This window comes from Ursus arctos, unplaced genomic scaffold (genome assembly GCF_023065955.2).
Source record: "Ursus arctos isolate Adak ecotype North America unplaced genomic scaffold, UrsArc2.0 scaffold_3, whole genome shotgun sequence".
In the NCBI taxonomy this organism is placed as follows: domain Eukaryota; kingdom Metazoa; phylum Chordata; class Mammalia; order Carnivora; family Ursidae; genus Ursus; species Ursus arctos.
The window spans coordinates 1,263,959-1,282,880 of record NW_026622985.1 but is presented as its reverse complement, the minus strand read 5'-3'; the positions used below and the strand labels follow the sequence as shown (position 1 = coordinate 1,282,880).

The 18,922-nt window shown below is 44.9% G+C and overlaps 1 protein-coding gene across 4 annotated transcripts in view; it reads left to right on the top strand.

Annotated features, from left to right (window-relative positions):
• Positions 1-18,922, top strand: part of EGFR (epidermal growth factor receptor) — a 204,364-nt gene that overhangs the window by 125,842 nt on the left and 59,600 nt on the right. For all 4 annotated transcript variants that reach the window (XM_026501600.4, XM_026501605.4, XM_048212969.2 and 1 more), the window contains exons 2-3: positions 14,536-14,687; positions 15,403-15,586. In XM_026501600.4, coding sequence (XP_026357385.2) covers positions 14,536-14,687; positions 15,403-15,586 — 336 coding nt within the window. The remainder of the gene's footprint in view (positions 1-14,535; positions 14,688-15,402; positions 15,587-18,922) is intronic.

The following is an 18,922-nucleotide window of genomic DNA, read 5'->3' as shown; positions in this document are numbered from 1 at the left end:
TTAAATCTCAAACACGTTCAATCCGAAAATGGGCTTTCAGCAATAGAATTCTGTCTCTGCAGTCAGTAGCAAATATAATTCTCCTGGGCTAGTGCGATGTGACAGAAACTAAAACCTGAGAGAGAGAGGCGCCTGGGTGGCTCAGTCGGTGAAGCATCTGCCTTCGGCTCAAGTCATGATCCCGGAGTCCCGGGTTCGAGTGCCGCATCGGGCTTCCTGCTCAGTGGGGAGTCTGCTTCTCCCTCTCCTCCCCCCATCCCCTGCTTGTGCTTTCTCTCTCTGTCGCTCTCTCTCTCTCTCAAATAAATAAATAAAAAATCTTAAAAAGAAAATAAATAAATAAAACCTGAGAGAGACCCAAGCAAGGAAAAATACTTCCTCGTCCAAGCTGGAGAGGAATTTACCGCCAGCCCTACTATTAATAGATGCGGGGGAGATTCCATTTTCATTGCTCAACTGCCATATTAGTTATTAAACTTAAAAGAAGAATCACGTCTGCTAAAAACTTACATTTGATGTTAATGCAGAAATTTGAGTGATTGCAGCAGCATGTATCCGTCTTTCATTCCTTGCTGAATTTTTCAGCGTCATGAGCTAAAGGGAAGCCACAGGAAGCAGAATGTTTGCTGTTGTTCTCAAACGACACATTATTCTTTAAAGAGACAAAATGTGCTGTGAAACAACGGAGTGCTTTCACCACCCAAGTACGAGCCAGTGCAAGACTGTAAGACGCAGCCGCAGACCAGGAAGCCGGGAGGAAGACCTGGATGGGGTAGTCTTTCTGGGGGATGTTGCTGGCAAGGGAGGCCACACACACGGAATTCCCAAGAGCACGGAGGAGGAGGGAAATCTGGAGCAAAGTCGCCGGGTGGGAAAAGCAGGGGTGAGGAGCAATCGTTGTCTTCCCATATCTGCAGGGCTTAAGGTAGAGGAGGAATGAGGCGCGTCTCTGCGAAGCCAGAGGACTTTCTCAGGGGACTAGTTTCAGATCACTGTAAGGAATAGTTACGTGATAGAGTTATACATACGGGAATGTTGCTTCACAAACTTGTAGCAAGATTCAAATTCAGAACGGACAAGCAGCACTTGACAACCATTTGTCATGACCATGGAAGGCCAGGGTTCTTGGGTGTAATGGGGGATATATAGAGTTGGACATCCCATTCTGAAAGTGAGCGATGCCTAGCACAGAGCTGTTAACACCGGCTACACAAAACCACACAAACGACACTTCCCAGCCCCGGCACGCCCCAGCCGTCTTCCGTACCTCGTATCTTCCGTTCCTCTATGTAGCTGATGATGGAATAGGAAGATCTTCACCCTAAGAAAACTCTTTTGGAGTTTGGCCTTGGAGGAAAATGATTCTGTTTAACCACATTTACCTTCTAGAAAGTACAGGGTGAAGGGAACCCTAATCCCATACCTCCCTACCTCCTATTAGGCCTTCCTCTAAAGCAGAGCTTGGTGAAGTACAGACCATGGTTCAAATCCAGCTACTGCCTGTTTCTGTCAACGGCGTTTACCTGCGCATAATGGTGCCAGGCCCATTGATCTGCTTCTTGTCTGTGGCTATTTTCCATGCTAGCGGCGGAGCTGAGAGGTTGGAACAAGCCCTGTATGATCTGCAAACCTGAAAGTATTTACTGTCTGACTCTTCTCAGAGCAAGTTTGCCAGCCCCTGCTCTGGAACATCATAGAGGATGTTCCCGACACTCTCTTCTCTGGACTTCGGTCTGCGGCGAGGGAAGGCCGGCTTCGGCAGCATCACCAAGTGACTTTGCGCAGGCAGGTGCGGCATCTGATAGCAAGTGGTCGTGTCTGGGACTGGCTACTGTGAATTGATAGCTGTCCTCATGGAGGGGAAAATGTGTTCTAGAAACAATAGTGTATGAGCTAAAATTACAGTTCCTTTGTGACAGAGACTTGGCTCGGGCTTCTCCTGAGTTAACGCGGTAGGTGTTACTGATTTTCGGGTCAGTCTTTCTTCGTCAGTGAACCCAGGAAGTGGGCTTTGGGACACAGAGCTAACTAGCGAGGGCGGCTTCGGGCTTCCCCCCGGGACCAGGTCTGTCCTCTTCATTCTGCTGTTTGCACTGGTACTTCCTCTTCCCATTTGAAAGTGAAACTTAAAGGGAATATTTAGATTAAGTAGGAGTAGATGAAAAAACTGTCCATTTTAAAGCAAGCATTAAATAAAAACACGTGCATGCACCCAGCACACAGATCCAGCTACGCTTATGAAACCACCGCGAAGGGTCAGACGAGGACTTTTTCTAAGTGAAAAATCGCAGCAGAGAATGTTCTGAACAGCTAGCTGGGAGTTCTCTTAAGGGAATTCTGAAAGGCACAGAAGAGGTGTGGCTTCCTCAGCTCTAACTGCCCAGCAAGGGCTCCCTGGTCAGGGATGGGTCCAGATGCCTTCCTTGCAAGCCCTGGGCTCGTGCCTGCGACCACGGCAGGCTGGTTCGCTCCGTGGCGGGAGCTCCCAGCTGCTCACCAGGCCACACACAGCTTGCGAGCAGGAGGCAGAGGGGTCTACTGCTCAGAGTGCTCGGAGGAAGGAAGCAATTCATCCTACCGGGGTCCAGTCCAGATTGAATTCGGATTCGAGCCGTCATTGTATTTGTTAAGGGCCTGCCATGTGTCAGGTGCTTTGGCCTCGATTTCTGCCATCTCATTGAATCGTCCCGAGTCATAAGTCCTTGTTTTACAAGAAAAAGAGACTCCACATGATCAAGAAGTTGTCTTGGTAGTAGTGAAACCCCAGTTCTAATCCGGACCTCGTGACTTCCAGGTCATGGTCATTGACAGGTGCCGATGGAAGTTTGATGGTTTGTTGTTCTATGGTCAAAATGGCAGGGGGATAGCTTGTCACAGTTTTCTTTTTCCTTTTTTTTTTCTTTTCTTTTTTTTGCATTTTGCTTTTTCTTCCTTCGTTCCTTCCTTCCTTTTTTTTTTCTTTTACTTTTGAAATCCTTCATGACATGAACATGAAATATTGGTTCAAATAGATCTGCTGAGAACCTGACATGTTTCTGTAACTTGGAAAAAGCAACAACCACCACAACAAGCAGTAGACTCCCCTCATTGGTGAAAACAAGCCACTAATCTCTATAGGCAGACTGTTCTTCTTCCTTCCACTGCTTCTCATTTGTTCCCAGGCGCAAAAGGGAGGAGGTGGGTGACACAGAGAACAATTCCAGCCCCAGGTGGCAGGGTGGCTGGCTCCGACAGGAGCAGCCCGGAAACCTCCGCTTTCCCCCTGCGTGCCCTCCAACCCCATCTCCTGAATCCATTTCTCTCCCAAGTACCCGCATAGAGTGGCTGAGTTTCCTGTGGCCTCCAACATCTCCGCCTCATTCCCCACTCCCCTAGCTCCCTTAGGTACTGTTTGTTCTGTGTTGATGCTTGGGGCAGATTCCAGATCCGCCCTTGCTCTGGAGGTTCCCCATAGAAGAGCTCTTTGATCTCCCTGAGCTTCATTTCCAGGCTTGCCTGCGGTTCTGCAAGAGCCAGACCTTTGGAAGTTTTCACACAGCCAAGGCTCGCGGGCTAGCTGAGGAACTAGACATACCTTCCCATGGCAGGTGCTGCCGGGGGAGGGGCGGAAGGGGTGCTACCATTATCTTTGTTTTAAGAAGAAAACACTGATGGAATGGCCTTTTCCTGGTGTCTTAGTGATTGCTCGCTTGTTTCAAATTTTTACTGTTGTCATTTGCTTTGTTTCTTTGTGGGGGGCGGGTAGGGTGGCTATTTTTGTTGGGTCCTAATGCTCAATGGCAAACCAACTTAAATGTGTGTGTTATTTAGGGACAGCCTTAAAACCATGTGCATTAGAGGCTGATTTTTTTCAAAACATGGGTAATAATAGAAAGTTTAAAAGAACATTTAAACCACCTTGGGGTAGGGGCGTAGGCAGGCACTGCCCCCTAGAACCCAGAGTCTTTCTGAGGAGAAACGCTTGCAACAAAGGTCTTGTCCCCTAATCTGGATTAGAAATCTTTTCTTTCCTTGCAAATTACAAATCTTTTCCAGGATTTTGTTTAGTAAGAATGGATGGAGACATGATCCTTACAGATAACTGTAAACAAACCCAGAAAGGGTCACTTGTACCCCCAAATTAGGATGTGGGCAATGACCCAGAGGAGGGGAATGCAGAAAAACAGATAGGAATGGTAGAAACCTGAATTTTTGGAGAGTGGTATCTTGGGGGACGGTGCGAGGCAAAGTCACCAGGGCACTTTAGGCGACTGGTTACTTTACTCTGAACGGGAAGTATCACGTTTCCATTTGCTTGGTAAGAAGGAACATTGGAGTCCTCTTCCCGCATAACTCCAGGCTGGTGATTTCTCTGCTTTCTGACTCGTGTTCCTTTAGTACGTCTCTACCCTGCGTGGCTTTAGGATGTCCTGTGATTATTTCATGTGTAAAGTCATCTCCCCAAAGGGCTCATATATTCCTTCAGGGCAGTGAGTACTTCTGATTCATTCTTGGCAACTGTGGCTTTACTATTTTATTAAATATGCTTTAGTTAAATAAGTGAGTTAACAAAAGAGCAAACAGCCGCTCCTGGCGTGGGGGCAGATCACAGAGCATAGGGGAATGAACCCTTTCTGAGAGGCCGTAGCAACACCTAAGGCTAAGGACTGTGATGCTTCTCGGCCATGCATGGCATTCAGATGAATTCTAGAGGGACGGCTCAGCCAGCAAGTAAATAGCCCAACACGGGGAGTATTACTCAGCCTTTGTCATTGCAGAGTGAGTCATGTGGACCTGAGCAGGATGTAAAACAGAAGGTATGTGAGTTGGGTGAGGACTGTGCCCAGAGCAGTGAAATCTCGTCAGCCCTGCCTCACTTTACCCAAGTCCTCTTGCTGGGAATGACCGGTTGTGAGGGTGTGTGTAGGAAGGGAAGAGCTGCACCCTGCGATGTAACGTTAGACTGAACTATGAGAAGCTGTTGAAGATGCAGCAGGTTGGCAACCATGCATGCCAAGGGCTTTGGGAATGTTGGACCCGAGGGCTCGCACTCTCGCCCACCCACTGTCTTCAGCTCACCTGTTCTCTATTGCACAGAGTCAAGTCAGAACTGAAAGGTGGTAGTAAACTGAGGGCGGTCTTCGGTCAAACTTTCATCAGCTTTCAAACCCGGTTTTCAAGCAATGGCCTTTGACACCAACCCCATTTTGGAATTTTATATTTCCCACGTCCTTCCCCCAGCCCTGCTCTGGGCTTAACGTCTGTGACAATCCCTCGTGTCAACTTTCCCACCCAGGCCCGCCCCTGAACTCCCCCATCCCTTCGAGTCTCCTGGCGTTCTGTGAGGCAGACAACTAATCAGATGGGCAAACCCATCCTAGTTCAGTGGGTTATTCCGTGGTAACTAGCTCTTCAACACCTCTTCCTCCTCCAGGTCACAGGCAGGCTTCAGGGCAGCCCTGGAAACGGGGAAGGACTGTGCAGGTGCCAGGTGTTGGCACGGTTCTTGACTCTGCACTGCCCTGCGCTGGTAGGTCTGAAGTACTAATCTGAGAAGGCAACAAAGCTCGCAAGAAATAGGTCAGAAGCAAAAATTGCAGTGGAGGCGAAGGATATAAGCAGTGGTTTGGCTACCAGACTTTTGGAAGGGAAGTGGTATTAGTCACCTCAGAAGTATTCCTATATGTGGAGAGAGAGCCCCCGAACATGAGTAAGCAATAGTCCCCAGCTAGGAGATTAGAAAAACAGAACTTAGGCCAGAGAGGAGGAGCTCACCCATGATATCTCTAGGAAGGAAAAACCAGACGCAGTAAATTCACTGCTGTTTATATTTTCACGTAGAGAGATTTTAAACCAAATCCAGTGTTCTGTCCTTTCTTCCATATGCCCTGCTCAGCATTCAGTCTTCAGTCAAGGTGCAGTAGCCACGTACAGATCCAGCTCTATATGACCTGATACAGATGGCAACACGTAATTCTTCCATCCGTGACTGTTTGTTCAGTGCACGTCCTTATGTGTAAAATACAGACACCGGCCACCAAGACAGAGTCTGAGTATGTCTGAGTATGTCTGAGACATACTAGGTATTCAGAAGAGATTTATTGGGTTGAATGAATACAAGGTTGGTGGATATTGCTTTATGAAATCTTTTTTAGTCCAAATCCGTTTCTCATAGTTCAATAATATAGGTCAAATTCATCTCTGACTAACCATTAAACTACCTATAAAAAATGGAATGGAGGGGCACCTGGGTGGCTCAGTTGGTTAAGTATCTGCCTTCAGCTCAGGTTTTGATCCCCGGGGTCCTGGGATCGAGTCCCGCATCGGGCTCCCTGCTCAGCGGGAAGTCTGCTTCTCCTTCTCCTTCTGCCCCTCCCCCTGCTCATTCCCTCTCTCTCTCTTGCTCTCTCTCTCTCAAATGAATAAATCTTTTTAAAAATGGAATGGATTGCCAGCCATGTGATTTAAGATATTTCGTTTCCATTGTTAGGACCATTCTCGGAATAACATCCTATAATAATGAAAAGTGGTGACTTTTATTTCAGAATCTTAAAGCATCCTGAATTTCAACACAACTCATCAATTCTACTGAGACTATTTTAAAAAAATGTTTTTCAGTCCCTGGGTGGGGAGTGGGAAGTGGTCTGTTGGTATCATGAAGACATCGGCAGAAATAGATTGCCAATGTTTGGTTGCTAGGGTAAAGCCCCAGTGTCAGAGGTAATTTATATTTAGAGGTTGTGAATTATGAAGTCCTTCCATGTCCGTGATCTCATAACTGCTCACCTTACCGTGTCAAACATGCTGAGCTTGTCCCGTTTTTAACCAGTGAGAAACACCAAGACCCAGAGAGGTGAGGTGAGTAGAGGGAGACCATCCCATAATGATACTATCACCATCGTCACTCTGATAGATGTTTGATGATGTCACTGGAAGCATGTTCCACGGTCTCTCATAGAACTGGACTTCCTGGGATTCACACACATCACTTAACCCCCAAGAGAGTAGACACGATACACAAAGGTATCCTAACTCCATATATTGTTTAAAAATCATAAACTTGGCTTGGGATTAATGTAATGGCTAGGAGGAGAACCATGGGGATAGAAATCAACCAGTGTAGGTGTTCTGTTCCCTAGCTCAAAAATAAAAGAGGTGTTATTTTAAAATCTTCTGCTTGTCAACTTAATTGGAGTTACTGTAGCTTGCAGTTGTGTTGGGCATGCCGAAGCTTGGCATGTTTAGTCCAGTAGGGATGTTATGATGCACGTGGCAAATTATCAAATATTTAAGAGGACCTTTTGACTATTACATGTGCATTTCCAAGTCACAGTGCAGATTCAAAGTCAGTTTGACAGTTATCTTTGGATGCCTATAAACTGAGAACTATTGATTAGTTAAAAATCAAATATGATAAAATAAGGAACTACTGATAAAATATAAAGTTCTGAAAAATCTTGACAATTATGAGACTTCTCCCACTCTATACAACCTTTGATTAAACCCACAATGACAATGTAAATGCTACTTTGTATTTACTTATATTTTTTTCCCAATTATTTCATTATGACTCAACCATAGATTTTCTACTTTCATATTACCAACTGTTGTGAGTTAAATAAGTTCTGTAGGCTAGTCTGGTACTGTAATCACAATTTATAACATTTTTCTATGCTCCCCAAAACTAATGTAAAAAATGTATAGATCAGGGGAAAAAATGCAGCTTGGGAACTCTTCAAGTCCATTGCTGTATGAAGTGAAACCATCTCTGTGCAATGCATTGTGTTTTCCAAGAGCTGCCGTACGTAACTATTAAGAACAATAATGAGGCGAATTATCTCCAGCTTATCCTCCCTTCTCACGTTTTCTGTATATAGTACTTCACTGCTCATCAGTTATGTCTAATTTTTAAAGCACTTTTACAAAGCCGTTTAATAATGGACAGTGTAAAACTTTGAGGCTCTTAATAGTTGTACTTGATCATTTCTCCATTAAAAATGTATTATATTAAAATGTCTTTTTTTTGGCCTTGTTTAACACAGATTTTTGTAAATTTTCCCCTCCGTAATTTTTTTATTATAATGTAATTTATGGTCACTATAGAAAATATGAAAAATTGAAAAACTGTAAGGAATAAAAAAAACACCCAGAATCCCACTATTCCTAAAAGACCATTGTTAACAACTTGGTGCATTTTCTGGGCATTTTTAGCATAGTTGAGATGGATATACATACACATTTTAAAATCACCACCACAATATACTTTCAGTAAGGCAAAAGAAATGATAAATTCTGTTACCATGAAACCTCTGACAAATTTTCTGAGTCTCTTTTTCTTCTATATTTTTAAATCTATTATATAAATATCATCTTACTTGGGATTTTCTTAAACGTTCTCAGCATGAAAGTGGAAAAACGTCCTCCTCTGGCTTTTAAAGCTTAATCAAATATGTTACACATTTTACAGTGACCAGCCAGAAGGTTGTGAGGACTGAGACTGTGGTAAGACATCCTGTCTCCTCCTCTTCCATCAGATGTACGGAAACAAGAGAAGCAAAGAGACCCCGTCAGGTCATCTAAGGCTTTCATGGTCTCATCCCTGCCATCCACGGTCGCACAGCCACCCACTGCTTTCCTATCTAAAATGGAAATGCAGTAACACACGTACACACATCAGGCAGTCGGTCCAATGAGATACACATATATCTATGTAAAATCTGCCTCTCGGGGTGCCTGGGTGGCTCAGTCAGTTAAGCAGCTGACTCTTGATTTTGGCTCAGGTCATGATCTAAGGGTTCTGGGATCGAGCCAATCATTCTGTCTCTCTCTCTCTTTCAAATAAATAAATAAATCCTTTTTAAAAATTAAAAAATAGGGGCGCCTGGGTGGCACAGCGGTTAAGTGTCTGCCTTCGGCTCAGGGCGTGATCCCGGTGTTATGGGATCAAGCCCCACATCAGGCTACTCCGCTATGAGCCTTCTTCTTCCTCTCCCACTCCCCCTGCCTGTGTTCCCTCTCTTGCTGGCTGTCTCTGTCTCTGTCAAATAAATAAATAAAATCTTTAAAAAAAATTAAAAAATAAAAACATCCACCACTCCCTGCCATATAGATAAGTGAATAAATACATACATATATTTGCATAAACAATAATTCTTGATAGCGATGAATTTACTAGGAAGTAAAGAAAGCAGGGTGATGTGGTAGAATTTAATGGTGGCTACTTAAGCTAAGCTGGTTCCAGGACAGGCTTTTCTGAAAGGATGACCATTGACTTGGAATCCCAGTGATACAAGGGAGATGGAGATGGGAACATCTGTAGGGAAGGGAGATGGGCCCTGAAGTGAACAAGACCTGGGCCAGCTGGAGAGCACTAGGGGGTGTGGCTGGGACAGTGAGCAGGAGAGGCTGAGAGAAGCAGGGATGATGAGAAAGGAGCTCGTACTGGGTTCTAATTACACTGGGAATCTTTGGGATGGTTCAAGCCAAGGAGTGGTGTGATATGATTTCTGCTTCAAAACGAGGTGTTCTGTGGAAAATGGGGCCAACATAAAAGCACAATTTATGAGACCAAGGGCAGAGATTTACAAGAGCCCAGCTCCTTGGGCAAACATTCATATGTAGTTGAAAAAACAACAAATTAAAACAATTACGAATTTTCTTGGGCAATTTCAGAAGTGTCTAAGTGGATTTGGGAAAATCTGGAGAAACTTGTTTTAATGTTGCGTCTTAATCAGCAACACAGATTTGCCCAGGCTTGTGGGGAAAGAGAGGTGTACAGCCCCACAACGAGGCGGGAAAGTCACAGGCCCTACCCCGTCAAATCGAGGGTGTTCCAAGACTTAGAGGAGGCAGATTGTTTTTTTAAATTTTCAGTTCAGATAAATTGGGGGGTTCTTAAGAAAAAGAACAGCCAGGGTTGCCTGGGTGGCTCAGTTGGTTAAACGTCTGCCTTTGGCTCAGGGTCCTGGGAATGAGCCCCACGTTGCTTCGGGGGCTCTCTGCTCAGCCTGCTTCTCCTGCTCCCTCTGCCTGCTTGTCCGTCTACTTGTGCTGTCTCGCTGCCAAATAAATAAATAAAGTTTAAAGAAAGAAATGGAAAGAAGGAAGGAAGGAAAGAAGAGAGGAAGGAGGGTAGAAAGGGAAGAGGAAGGAAGGAAGGGAGGGAGGGAGGAAGGGAAAAGAGAACAACCAGACTGTGGATCGGCCCTAGATGCCCAAGGATAATCTGCAGATAACTTCCCATAAAGCGCTTGTCTCAATCTGTCACTAAAAGCTCGTGCAACATGACATGGATGGGTCTCAAAATAGGAGGCTGTGAAGTCAGTCTTACACAAAAGGGCAATACTACGTTATCCCATTAATAGGAAATTCTAAAGCAGGCAAACCTGTTCCAAGTGAAAACAAATCACTTGTAGTGGTTTATGGTGTAGGGGGCAGGGATGGTCTGAGAAGAAGGTGGGGGCCCCAGGGACGACGTACGATGTGGAGGTGGTGTGAGGGGCCCCCGGGGACAGCGTGCGATGTGGTGATGGGGTAGAGGTGGCCCAGCTGTGCATAAGTTGACACTCTCGAACGCTGCACTGAAGATCGATGACCTCACAGCTGGTGGGTGTTGCTGAGCAACAGCAGCTCGCAGTTCACCTGGGGCTGCTGGCAGTGGGATGCCCGGCCGGAATGCACTGGCGTTTACACCGTCTCTTTAGAATGTGTCGAAAGATAAGATGCGTAGAGAACGTGATAAAAGGAACACAGGCTAATCCAAGGACATCCGTGGTACAGTTCTTTCAGCTTCTCTAGACATGTATGCATCTTCATAATAAAATGGGCGGATGGAAGGCTAAGGGCTCTGTAGGGCCTGTGTCCCGGGACTGCTGCACCTGATTCAGCAGAACCGTCTTCAGATTTTTTCACAGGTAGAGCCAATCACTGTGGAGCTTGGTACACTTCTAAGTGTCTTGTCTTCAAACGGATAGCCCTGAAGTGACATTAAATTTCTCTTTGAACAAACGGCTTAAACACCTAATCCTCAATGTGTATTTTAATGAGATCATTAAATATGTTCTTTTTTCTTTCTTTCCTTTTCTGATAAATATTCTACAGAGTAACTCTATTTAATGCCCAATATTTGATGAAAGCGGTTTGCAGATCCCAACACCCCAGTTCAGATAATGCCACAGGGCAAGTATACGTCCACCGAGGTCCCCTAACATCTGTGTAGGCGTAGCTTGTATTACTGTCACATTTCTCAGTAGTTAATTTTAACAAAAGAAATTGTGTTTATTCAGTCTTTAAAACAATTCTGGAAGGTCAATATTATCTTCACTGCACCGACTACTTGAGGAAAGCACGCAATAGAGAGCTTCGAGAAGTTAGTCAGGGTCACATACTGAGGAAGGGCAAAACAAAAGCTTTCTCCCAGGTGAATTAAAAAGCTCTCTCCCTTTGCGGTTTTGTCTTAAACCTGCCTAACTAGTTCGTAATTTTTTTAAAAAAAATAATTTTACTAATTCAGTTATCTCGCATTTGAATCTTCTCATTGCTTTATATTCATAATGTGAGACATTTGGTATAAATATGGAATGAAGGTGATACTTTGTTGAATCAAGAAACCTAGGTCAGATCATTCTGATCCTCACTCTGGTTTCCAGTTAAGACACGGTCGTCCCCTTTGTGGCAGACGGCAGGAGAAAGCCTCAGAAGAAACAGCTTTGTAATAATTTCTTTCGAGACTTCAGTACTTGATCCTGGAATAGAATTCATGACGGATTTGCCTTGAACTGAATCACACAGTCTATCAACTGCTTTCTTGTTCTCAAGAATACACATGTTGGGCACTTGTTGGGCTTTTTGCAGCTGTTTGCCATATTTAAAAAAATGAACATTTCGCATGAAGCTTTTTAAAAAGCCCATTTATGTGTTTACCCAAGTTGTGCAGTTGCTTCCCAAATGTTTTTTGAATTAATGCTCACATCGATGATGTGTGATGTTGCTGTTATCTTCCAAATGTAGCATCTCTTTTCCTGAATATAAAAGGCATCCATACTAATTGTAAACAACGAAGGGTCATGATAGGTATTCATCAAAAGAATATTTTAGGAGCTCATTTAGTATTTTTTGAATGAATTAATGAAAGCACAACTACAGTCTTTTTGAAATTATTTTTTCTGTAACGTAACAAGCTAAACTTACAGGGCATGTTTTCCTTTTTTACTGACAAAAGTTTCTTTGTCATTGATTTAGTAATAAAAATTCTTTGGTTCAGCTGAGAGAAGTTTATAAGCTTATATGCTTATCATTTAAAATGAAAGCAGCTGGAGGCACCTGGGTGGCTCAGTTAGTTGAGCGTCTGCCTTCAACTCAGGTCATGATCCCCCGGTCCTGGGATCGAGTCCCACGTCAGGTTCCCTGCTCAGCGGGGAGCCTGCTTCTCCCTCTGCCCCTCCTCCCACCACCGGCGCCTGGTCTCTCTCTCTCTCAAGTAAATAAGTAAAATCTTAAAAAAAAAAAATTCTTTAAAATGAAGGCAAGTTTCATTTCTCTGTATACTGAAGAAACTCTTGTGAGATGTGCTCCAAGCCTAAGTTCTAGGACACTGTGCACCTGGCTGGGATGAAGGGTGTGACCAACCCAGATGACAGCCAATCAGTTAGGCTGAAATTTAGAGACCTTAGTTTGCCAGCCAGGAAAACAGCTTTTGCTTCAACGTGTGCCAGCTGAAAGGTCATGGGTTATTGTCACAACCCTGTACCTACATTGTGGGGATATCTTTGAAGACCTTGGAATTGGGAAATCAGTCTGGCCCCATCTGCACGCATTGCCGCCAACTGTGTCCAGATGTTCCAAATTGAGGTTGCAATCGAAGTAGCCTATACCCCTGAGTGAGAGCAGCCCAGAGATGTTGGGTCCGTCCAGTGTTATGGTTGGAGGAATTATGGACTCATTCTGCCCCTGGAGCAGATGGGCGCTCAGTATTTGTCAGGCTGTTGTAGTTCCCACGTGAGAGTTCTCTCTACCACCAGATTGGAATGAGACCACAGAAGAGGGGAAGAGGGAAATCCCCGCAGAGTTAAAGGGGATGTGGCGACTGTTTCATATTCAATGTTGGTGTAAATGCTTCGGGTTGACTATGTGGTGTCTGAACTTGCGCTCGCTGCCGTGGCCCTAAAATGCAAGGGCAGACGGTCAGACGATGCTCTTCAGAGCAGTTCCCATGGGGAGGGAACAAAGAAGCCTATAAAATATAAATGTAAATTTAGAAAGAGTTTCTGAGGAAAGTACCTGCATGTTGACTTTGGCCTTGTCTTGGTTTTCAACCACCTGGCCGCTGATCGCACTTATCCCTTTGCACATGTGGCAGAACCTGGCTAGTTCTGAAGCCAGCCTCCAAAGCCAGAGGCCATATTTCTTCACTCTTACGATAATTTTGGTTCAGAGTGTAGTCCCTTAACAAGCTCCCTGCTTCAAAAGCCCCAACCTCTTTGTTTTGGTATGCTTGCTTAAACATGTCTTTCAAAGAGCTGGGTTTGTAAATATGACTTTATTATGATCTCCTTTGCTTTTAAATATAGACTGTCCAGTGTATTTCCTTAGGCTAACTTCGTCCCCTAATTTAAACTATTTCGTGTACAAAGTTAAAACATGCCAAAGAACGCAGGACAGCCGCACAGCCTCCTGTGCTGGGGGCTCCACATGGACTGTGCACAAATGGAGGACGTGTTGCCTTCTCACTAGTTGAGTGTGTTTTTAAATGTGTGCTTCCGTTCATTATTTTCTAGGTATATAATTAGTCCTTTGATTTATTCTTTGATGCTTTAGTTTAGAAGAATATTTTTAATCTCTGGCCAGTTGGATTTTAATTTACACTCTTACCATTGATTTTAAGTTGTACAACGTTGTGGTCAGAAAGTGTCGCCTAGTGTGTGTTACATTTGTCAATATCCTTTGGACGCACCGTGACGATTGATTTTCTTTTTTGTAAAGTAAAAAGCTCATTATATAGTTATTAATTCAACATCGTAATTATATTATTTCATACCTTCTGATACACATTTTTTTGTCTACCAAAGCTCTAAAAGACTACTTTGTCTTGGGGCGCTTGGGTGGTGCAGTCGGTTAAGCGTCTGACTCTTGATTTTGGCTCAGACTGTGACCTCAGGGTCTTGAGATCAAGCCCCGTGTTGGGCTCTTCATGAGCCTCTTTTCCTCTCCCCCTCCACCCCATGCGCTCGCGCGCGCTCTCTCTCAAATAGACAAATAAACCTTTAAAATGAAAAGACTATTTTGTCTTAAAGATTTTCACAGAATTTCCCCCTATTTCCCCAGGGATTTTTAACATTTTAAAATGAGTCCGTGCATTATAGGGATGAGCCGTCTCTTATTATGAACTGTGCCTTATATAGACAAACATTTTCTTGTCACATTAGTCTTGAGTGACCTTTTATCAGAGTTACTATTGTAAGTCACTGAAACTTGCAAAGTTAGTTGAAATGTGTGAACCTTTTGTTTTAGTTTTGCTACTTGGCATCTTATGTGGTATCTTTTTTCCCTGTTTTGCAGTTTGCCAGGGCACAAGTAACCGGCTCACCCAATTGGGCACTTTCGAAGACCACTTTCTGAGCCTTCAGAGGATGTTCAACAACTGTGAGGTGGTCCTCGGGAATTTGGAAATAACCTACATGCAAAAGAATTATGACCTTTCCTTCTTGAAGGTTAGTTCAATCAATGTGGTTGTCTTACCCAAATATGATAGAAGGAAATATAAGGAGACAAAGACCTTAGTGTATTTGGTTTTCTATGGGAATTATAAGTGCTGGGGAGCTACAGATGCAAGTTTTATCAGAAAACCCTTCACCGGCCAGTGTCAAGTTATAGCTATGAGATAATGTCAAAGAGAAAGAGGCTAGCTGGCATTCCACTGTCTCCTGCTTTGTAGGCTTTTCCTGTTTCCTTGGTGTAAATACTCCCACTGCAGTTACAGCACTTCCCACATTTCCCAGATATCCAGTCGGCTCTAGTGAGCCACTAGGAGCCAGCTCCGAAGGCTTCAGAGTTTCGTGGTCGTTGCACTTTGGATTTGATTGGCCTTCTGGGTTTTTTTCCTAATAAGACAGATACAAAATAAATTAATAAAACATTTTCATTTTCTTCTGAGGATCCTGAACACCAAGTGAAACGAGAATCACAGCGTTCCTAAAGAACGCACATCGCCCATTACTGTTGCTAGCAGGCTCAGGAGACGAAAGTGCAGGAGTCGTCAGAAACCCCGCCACCCCCCATCTCCCCACTGTTGTCATCTACACGCTTTACGTCCGTCGGTCACTCGTGTGCACAGTGCACTGTCCTGGGCGTTCTTGACCCATTTTTGACCTTGCATTCTTGAGGTCCTCACAAGAGCAATCGCATGGTCTCACTTTATTTCCTCAGACCATCCAGGAAGTCGCCGGCTATGTACTCATTGCCCTCAACACAGTGGAGAAGATTCCTTTGGAAAACCTTCAGGTCATCCGAGGAAACGTGCTCTATGAGAACACCCATGCCTTATCCGTCTTATCCAACTACGGCACAAATAAAACCGGACTGCGGGAACTTCCCCTGAGAAACTTACACGGTGAGAGGCCCGGGCGCGGGGAGGCTGTGGCTGCAGAGAGCAGCTCCGATGGTACTCAGCAAACCCGTCACTTTTTTTAATGTCTCTCAGAGAAGACTTATTCATCGAATACAAATGCGTTGAATGCCAGCTATGTGTAAGCTATGGTAGGTGAAATAAAGAAGATGGTCAGTGATGGGAAGGGAAGATTTAAACCAGGCACCACTTCTCCTATATTCATGGGGAAATATCCAGAGAGTTAGTAAGAAATGGTAATGGGTCTGGGACCGGATGACCTAGGCTGGGATGCAGACTCTCTCTGCCTAATAAACTGCCAATCCAATACCTGGAGCTCAGGTGTAAGGGACGTGCATTAAAAACCACCCCTATTTGGGCACCGGGGAGGCTCAGTCGGTTGAGCGTCTGCCTTCGACTCAGGTCATGATCCCAGGGTCCTGGGATCGAGTCCCACATTGGGCTCCCTGCTCAGCGGGGAGTCTGCTTCTGCCTCTTATCCTCCCTCTGTGTTCTCTCTCTCTCTCTCAAATACGTAAATTTTTTTTTTAAATCTTAAAAAAAACATACCCCTATTTGAGACAGTTTTCAGCATAATGCTGTTATACAGAGCATTACTTAAGGACAGAGAAGTTGAAGTTAAGAACAGAGAATGACCGTATTGTGGAATATGCATTCGTGAGTAGGACACTCATGAGGGTCCTCCAAATGGAAGCTACGGAAGATGATAGGAGAGACGGGAAGTTGACTTAAACAAGATGGAAGATGATGAGGAGCGTGCCCTCGCCGTGTGGCAGGTGCAGGGCCAGTCCGTTACATTGGGAACTTCATGCCCACCACCTTCCTCATAAAGAAATGGTGGCAGAGTCATCCTCCTAAGGTCCCAAATTAGTGAAAAAATGTCCAGCAATGGCCACCTAATGTCTGCTGCCAGAGTCGTTACCCTTCCCGTGTGCTGTGCAGTTGTGACAGGAAGGGGGCCCATCGGGAAAGGGGATGACAGCAGAGGGTGCCTACCAGAGGGAGTCCCGGGAATGGTAGAAGCCCGGCAGACGGCAGTGCTGGGGGTGAGGCAGTGCATCCAGACCCGGGCTCAGAAGCGGCTGGCTCAGCCCTCCAGTTGGGCTCCTGGGTTTGGCCATCCTATAAAACTACCCTCAGACTTTCCACCCACCACTTGAGCCGCTCACCGCGCCCACGCGCGTGGTCTGCGTTTATGCTAATACTAATTTGTGCTGTTTGCACATTTTGCGAAATGGTATGTACGTTCAGCATGCCTCAATCTGCCTGTCTGGCCTCACACTATCTCCTGGTGACAGGCAGATGTGGTTAAGAGCCTGGACCCCGGAGCCAGACTGTCTGGGTTCCAGCCCTGGCCCCATCGCTCCCCAGCCAGCTGCCCCTGGAGCGGGTTCTCTCTGGGTCTCTGCTTCCTCCTCTTTAAAATGTGGCTAACAATTGTACCGCACTTCCTAGGGGCGTTGAGAGAATTAAGGGCATTACTATGGAAAAAGCACTCAGCAGTTACTCCTACTGCTGGTATCATTTCTCTTGTGGGTATGGGTTGTATACAGGCAGATTATTTATTGTTATTAAATAACTATGTAATGCGAAATATTCACTATTAATTAAATACTGTTATTAATAATTAACTCAGTGCCCACCACAAAGAATAAAATCATAAATACTGAACATAAAAATAAAAGAAGGACTGCTTCCAGATGGATGACCTCTCTCTTCCAAGCTGCCCCGTCAGGGGCACCTGAGTCGTCCGGCACCTTTGTGGCCTTCTTTTTTACTTCTCATGATGTCAGAGTATAGGTGTTCTGTGAGGCCCCACCGTGACCTTCCATCGTACACTCTTTCTGGGCACCTTGGTCTGTTGTCCTGATGGTCACAGCAGCCTTGAAGCCCCTACTCTGTGTTTCCAGTTCTGACCTCTCATCAGAGATGTATCCTCCTGACTCTGGCTACCTTCGGACTATGTTCTCCCTTGATTGTCCTGCTGTCATCTCTGACGTGATGCTCAGCGCTCCACAATTTAGCCCTTTTGGACCTCCCAGCCTTCCTTCCATGATTCCTTTGTTCTCCACCATCCACTGGAGAAAACGCCTGCCTGTCCCACTGACATGCATTAGCTGCAGTTTTCTGGCTGCAGAAAACCCGCTGTGCTCTCCCGTCTGTATCCACAGTATGCCCCTGTTTGTGTGCGGGGAAATGTCATGCTTTGCTTCAGCCTCAGAGCCCTTTCTTCCCCGGGAGGACCCTTCCTTTTCCACACTGGTACTTTGTGCTTGTGGTAGATGCGTTCCCTGCCCGAGGTGGTTCTGGGCATCATTTATGTGTTTGTATCTAGATTATGGACCATCAGGGACCGTCTAAGGATTAACTAAGATTGTGCATTTAAATCAACCAGCAGAGTACCTGGCCCTGTCGTGTGTCATGCATGGTCTCCGGGGCATGAGCTCATTTTTTAAAATTTTTAATAATAATTTTTTATTATGTTAGTCACCATACAGTATATCCTTAGTTTTTGATGTAAAGTTCCATGATACATTACTTGTGTATAACACCCAGTGCACCATGCAGTAGTGCCCTCCTTACTACCCATCACCGGTCTATCCCATTCCCCCACCCCCTCCCCTCTGAAGCCCTCAGTTTGTTTCCCAGAGTCCATAGTCTCTCATGCTTCATTCCCCCTTCTGTTTACGCCCCCTTCCTTCTTCCCTTTCATCCCCTACTGATCTTCCTAGTTCTTATGTTCCATAGATGAGAGAAATCATATGATAATTGTCTTTCTGTGCTTGACTATTTCACTTAGCATTATCTCCTCCAGTGCCGTCCATGTTGCTGCAAATGTTGAGAATTTGTTCTTTCTGATGGCTGAGTAATATTCCATTGTATATATGGACCACAACTTCTTAACCCAGTCATCTGTTGAAGGGCATCTCGGCTCCTTCCACGATTTAGCTATTGTGGACATTGCTGCTATGAACATTGGGGTGCATATGGCCCTTCTCTTCACTACGTCTGTATCTTTGGGGTAAATACCCAGTAGTACAATGGCTGGGTCATAGGGTAGCTCAATTTTTAACTTTTTAAGGGACCTCCACACTGTTTTCCAGAGTGACTGTACCAACGTGCATTCCCACCAACAATGTAGGAGGGATCCCCTTTCTCCACATCCTCTCCAACATTTGTTGTTTCCTGCCTTGTCAATTTTTGCCATTCTAACTGGTGTGAGGTGGTATCTCAGTGTGGTTTTGATTTGCATTTCCCTGATGGCTAATGATTTTGAACACTTTTTCATGTGTCTGTTAGCCATTTGTATGTCTTCATTGG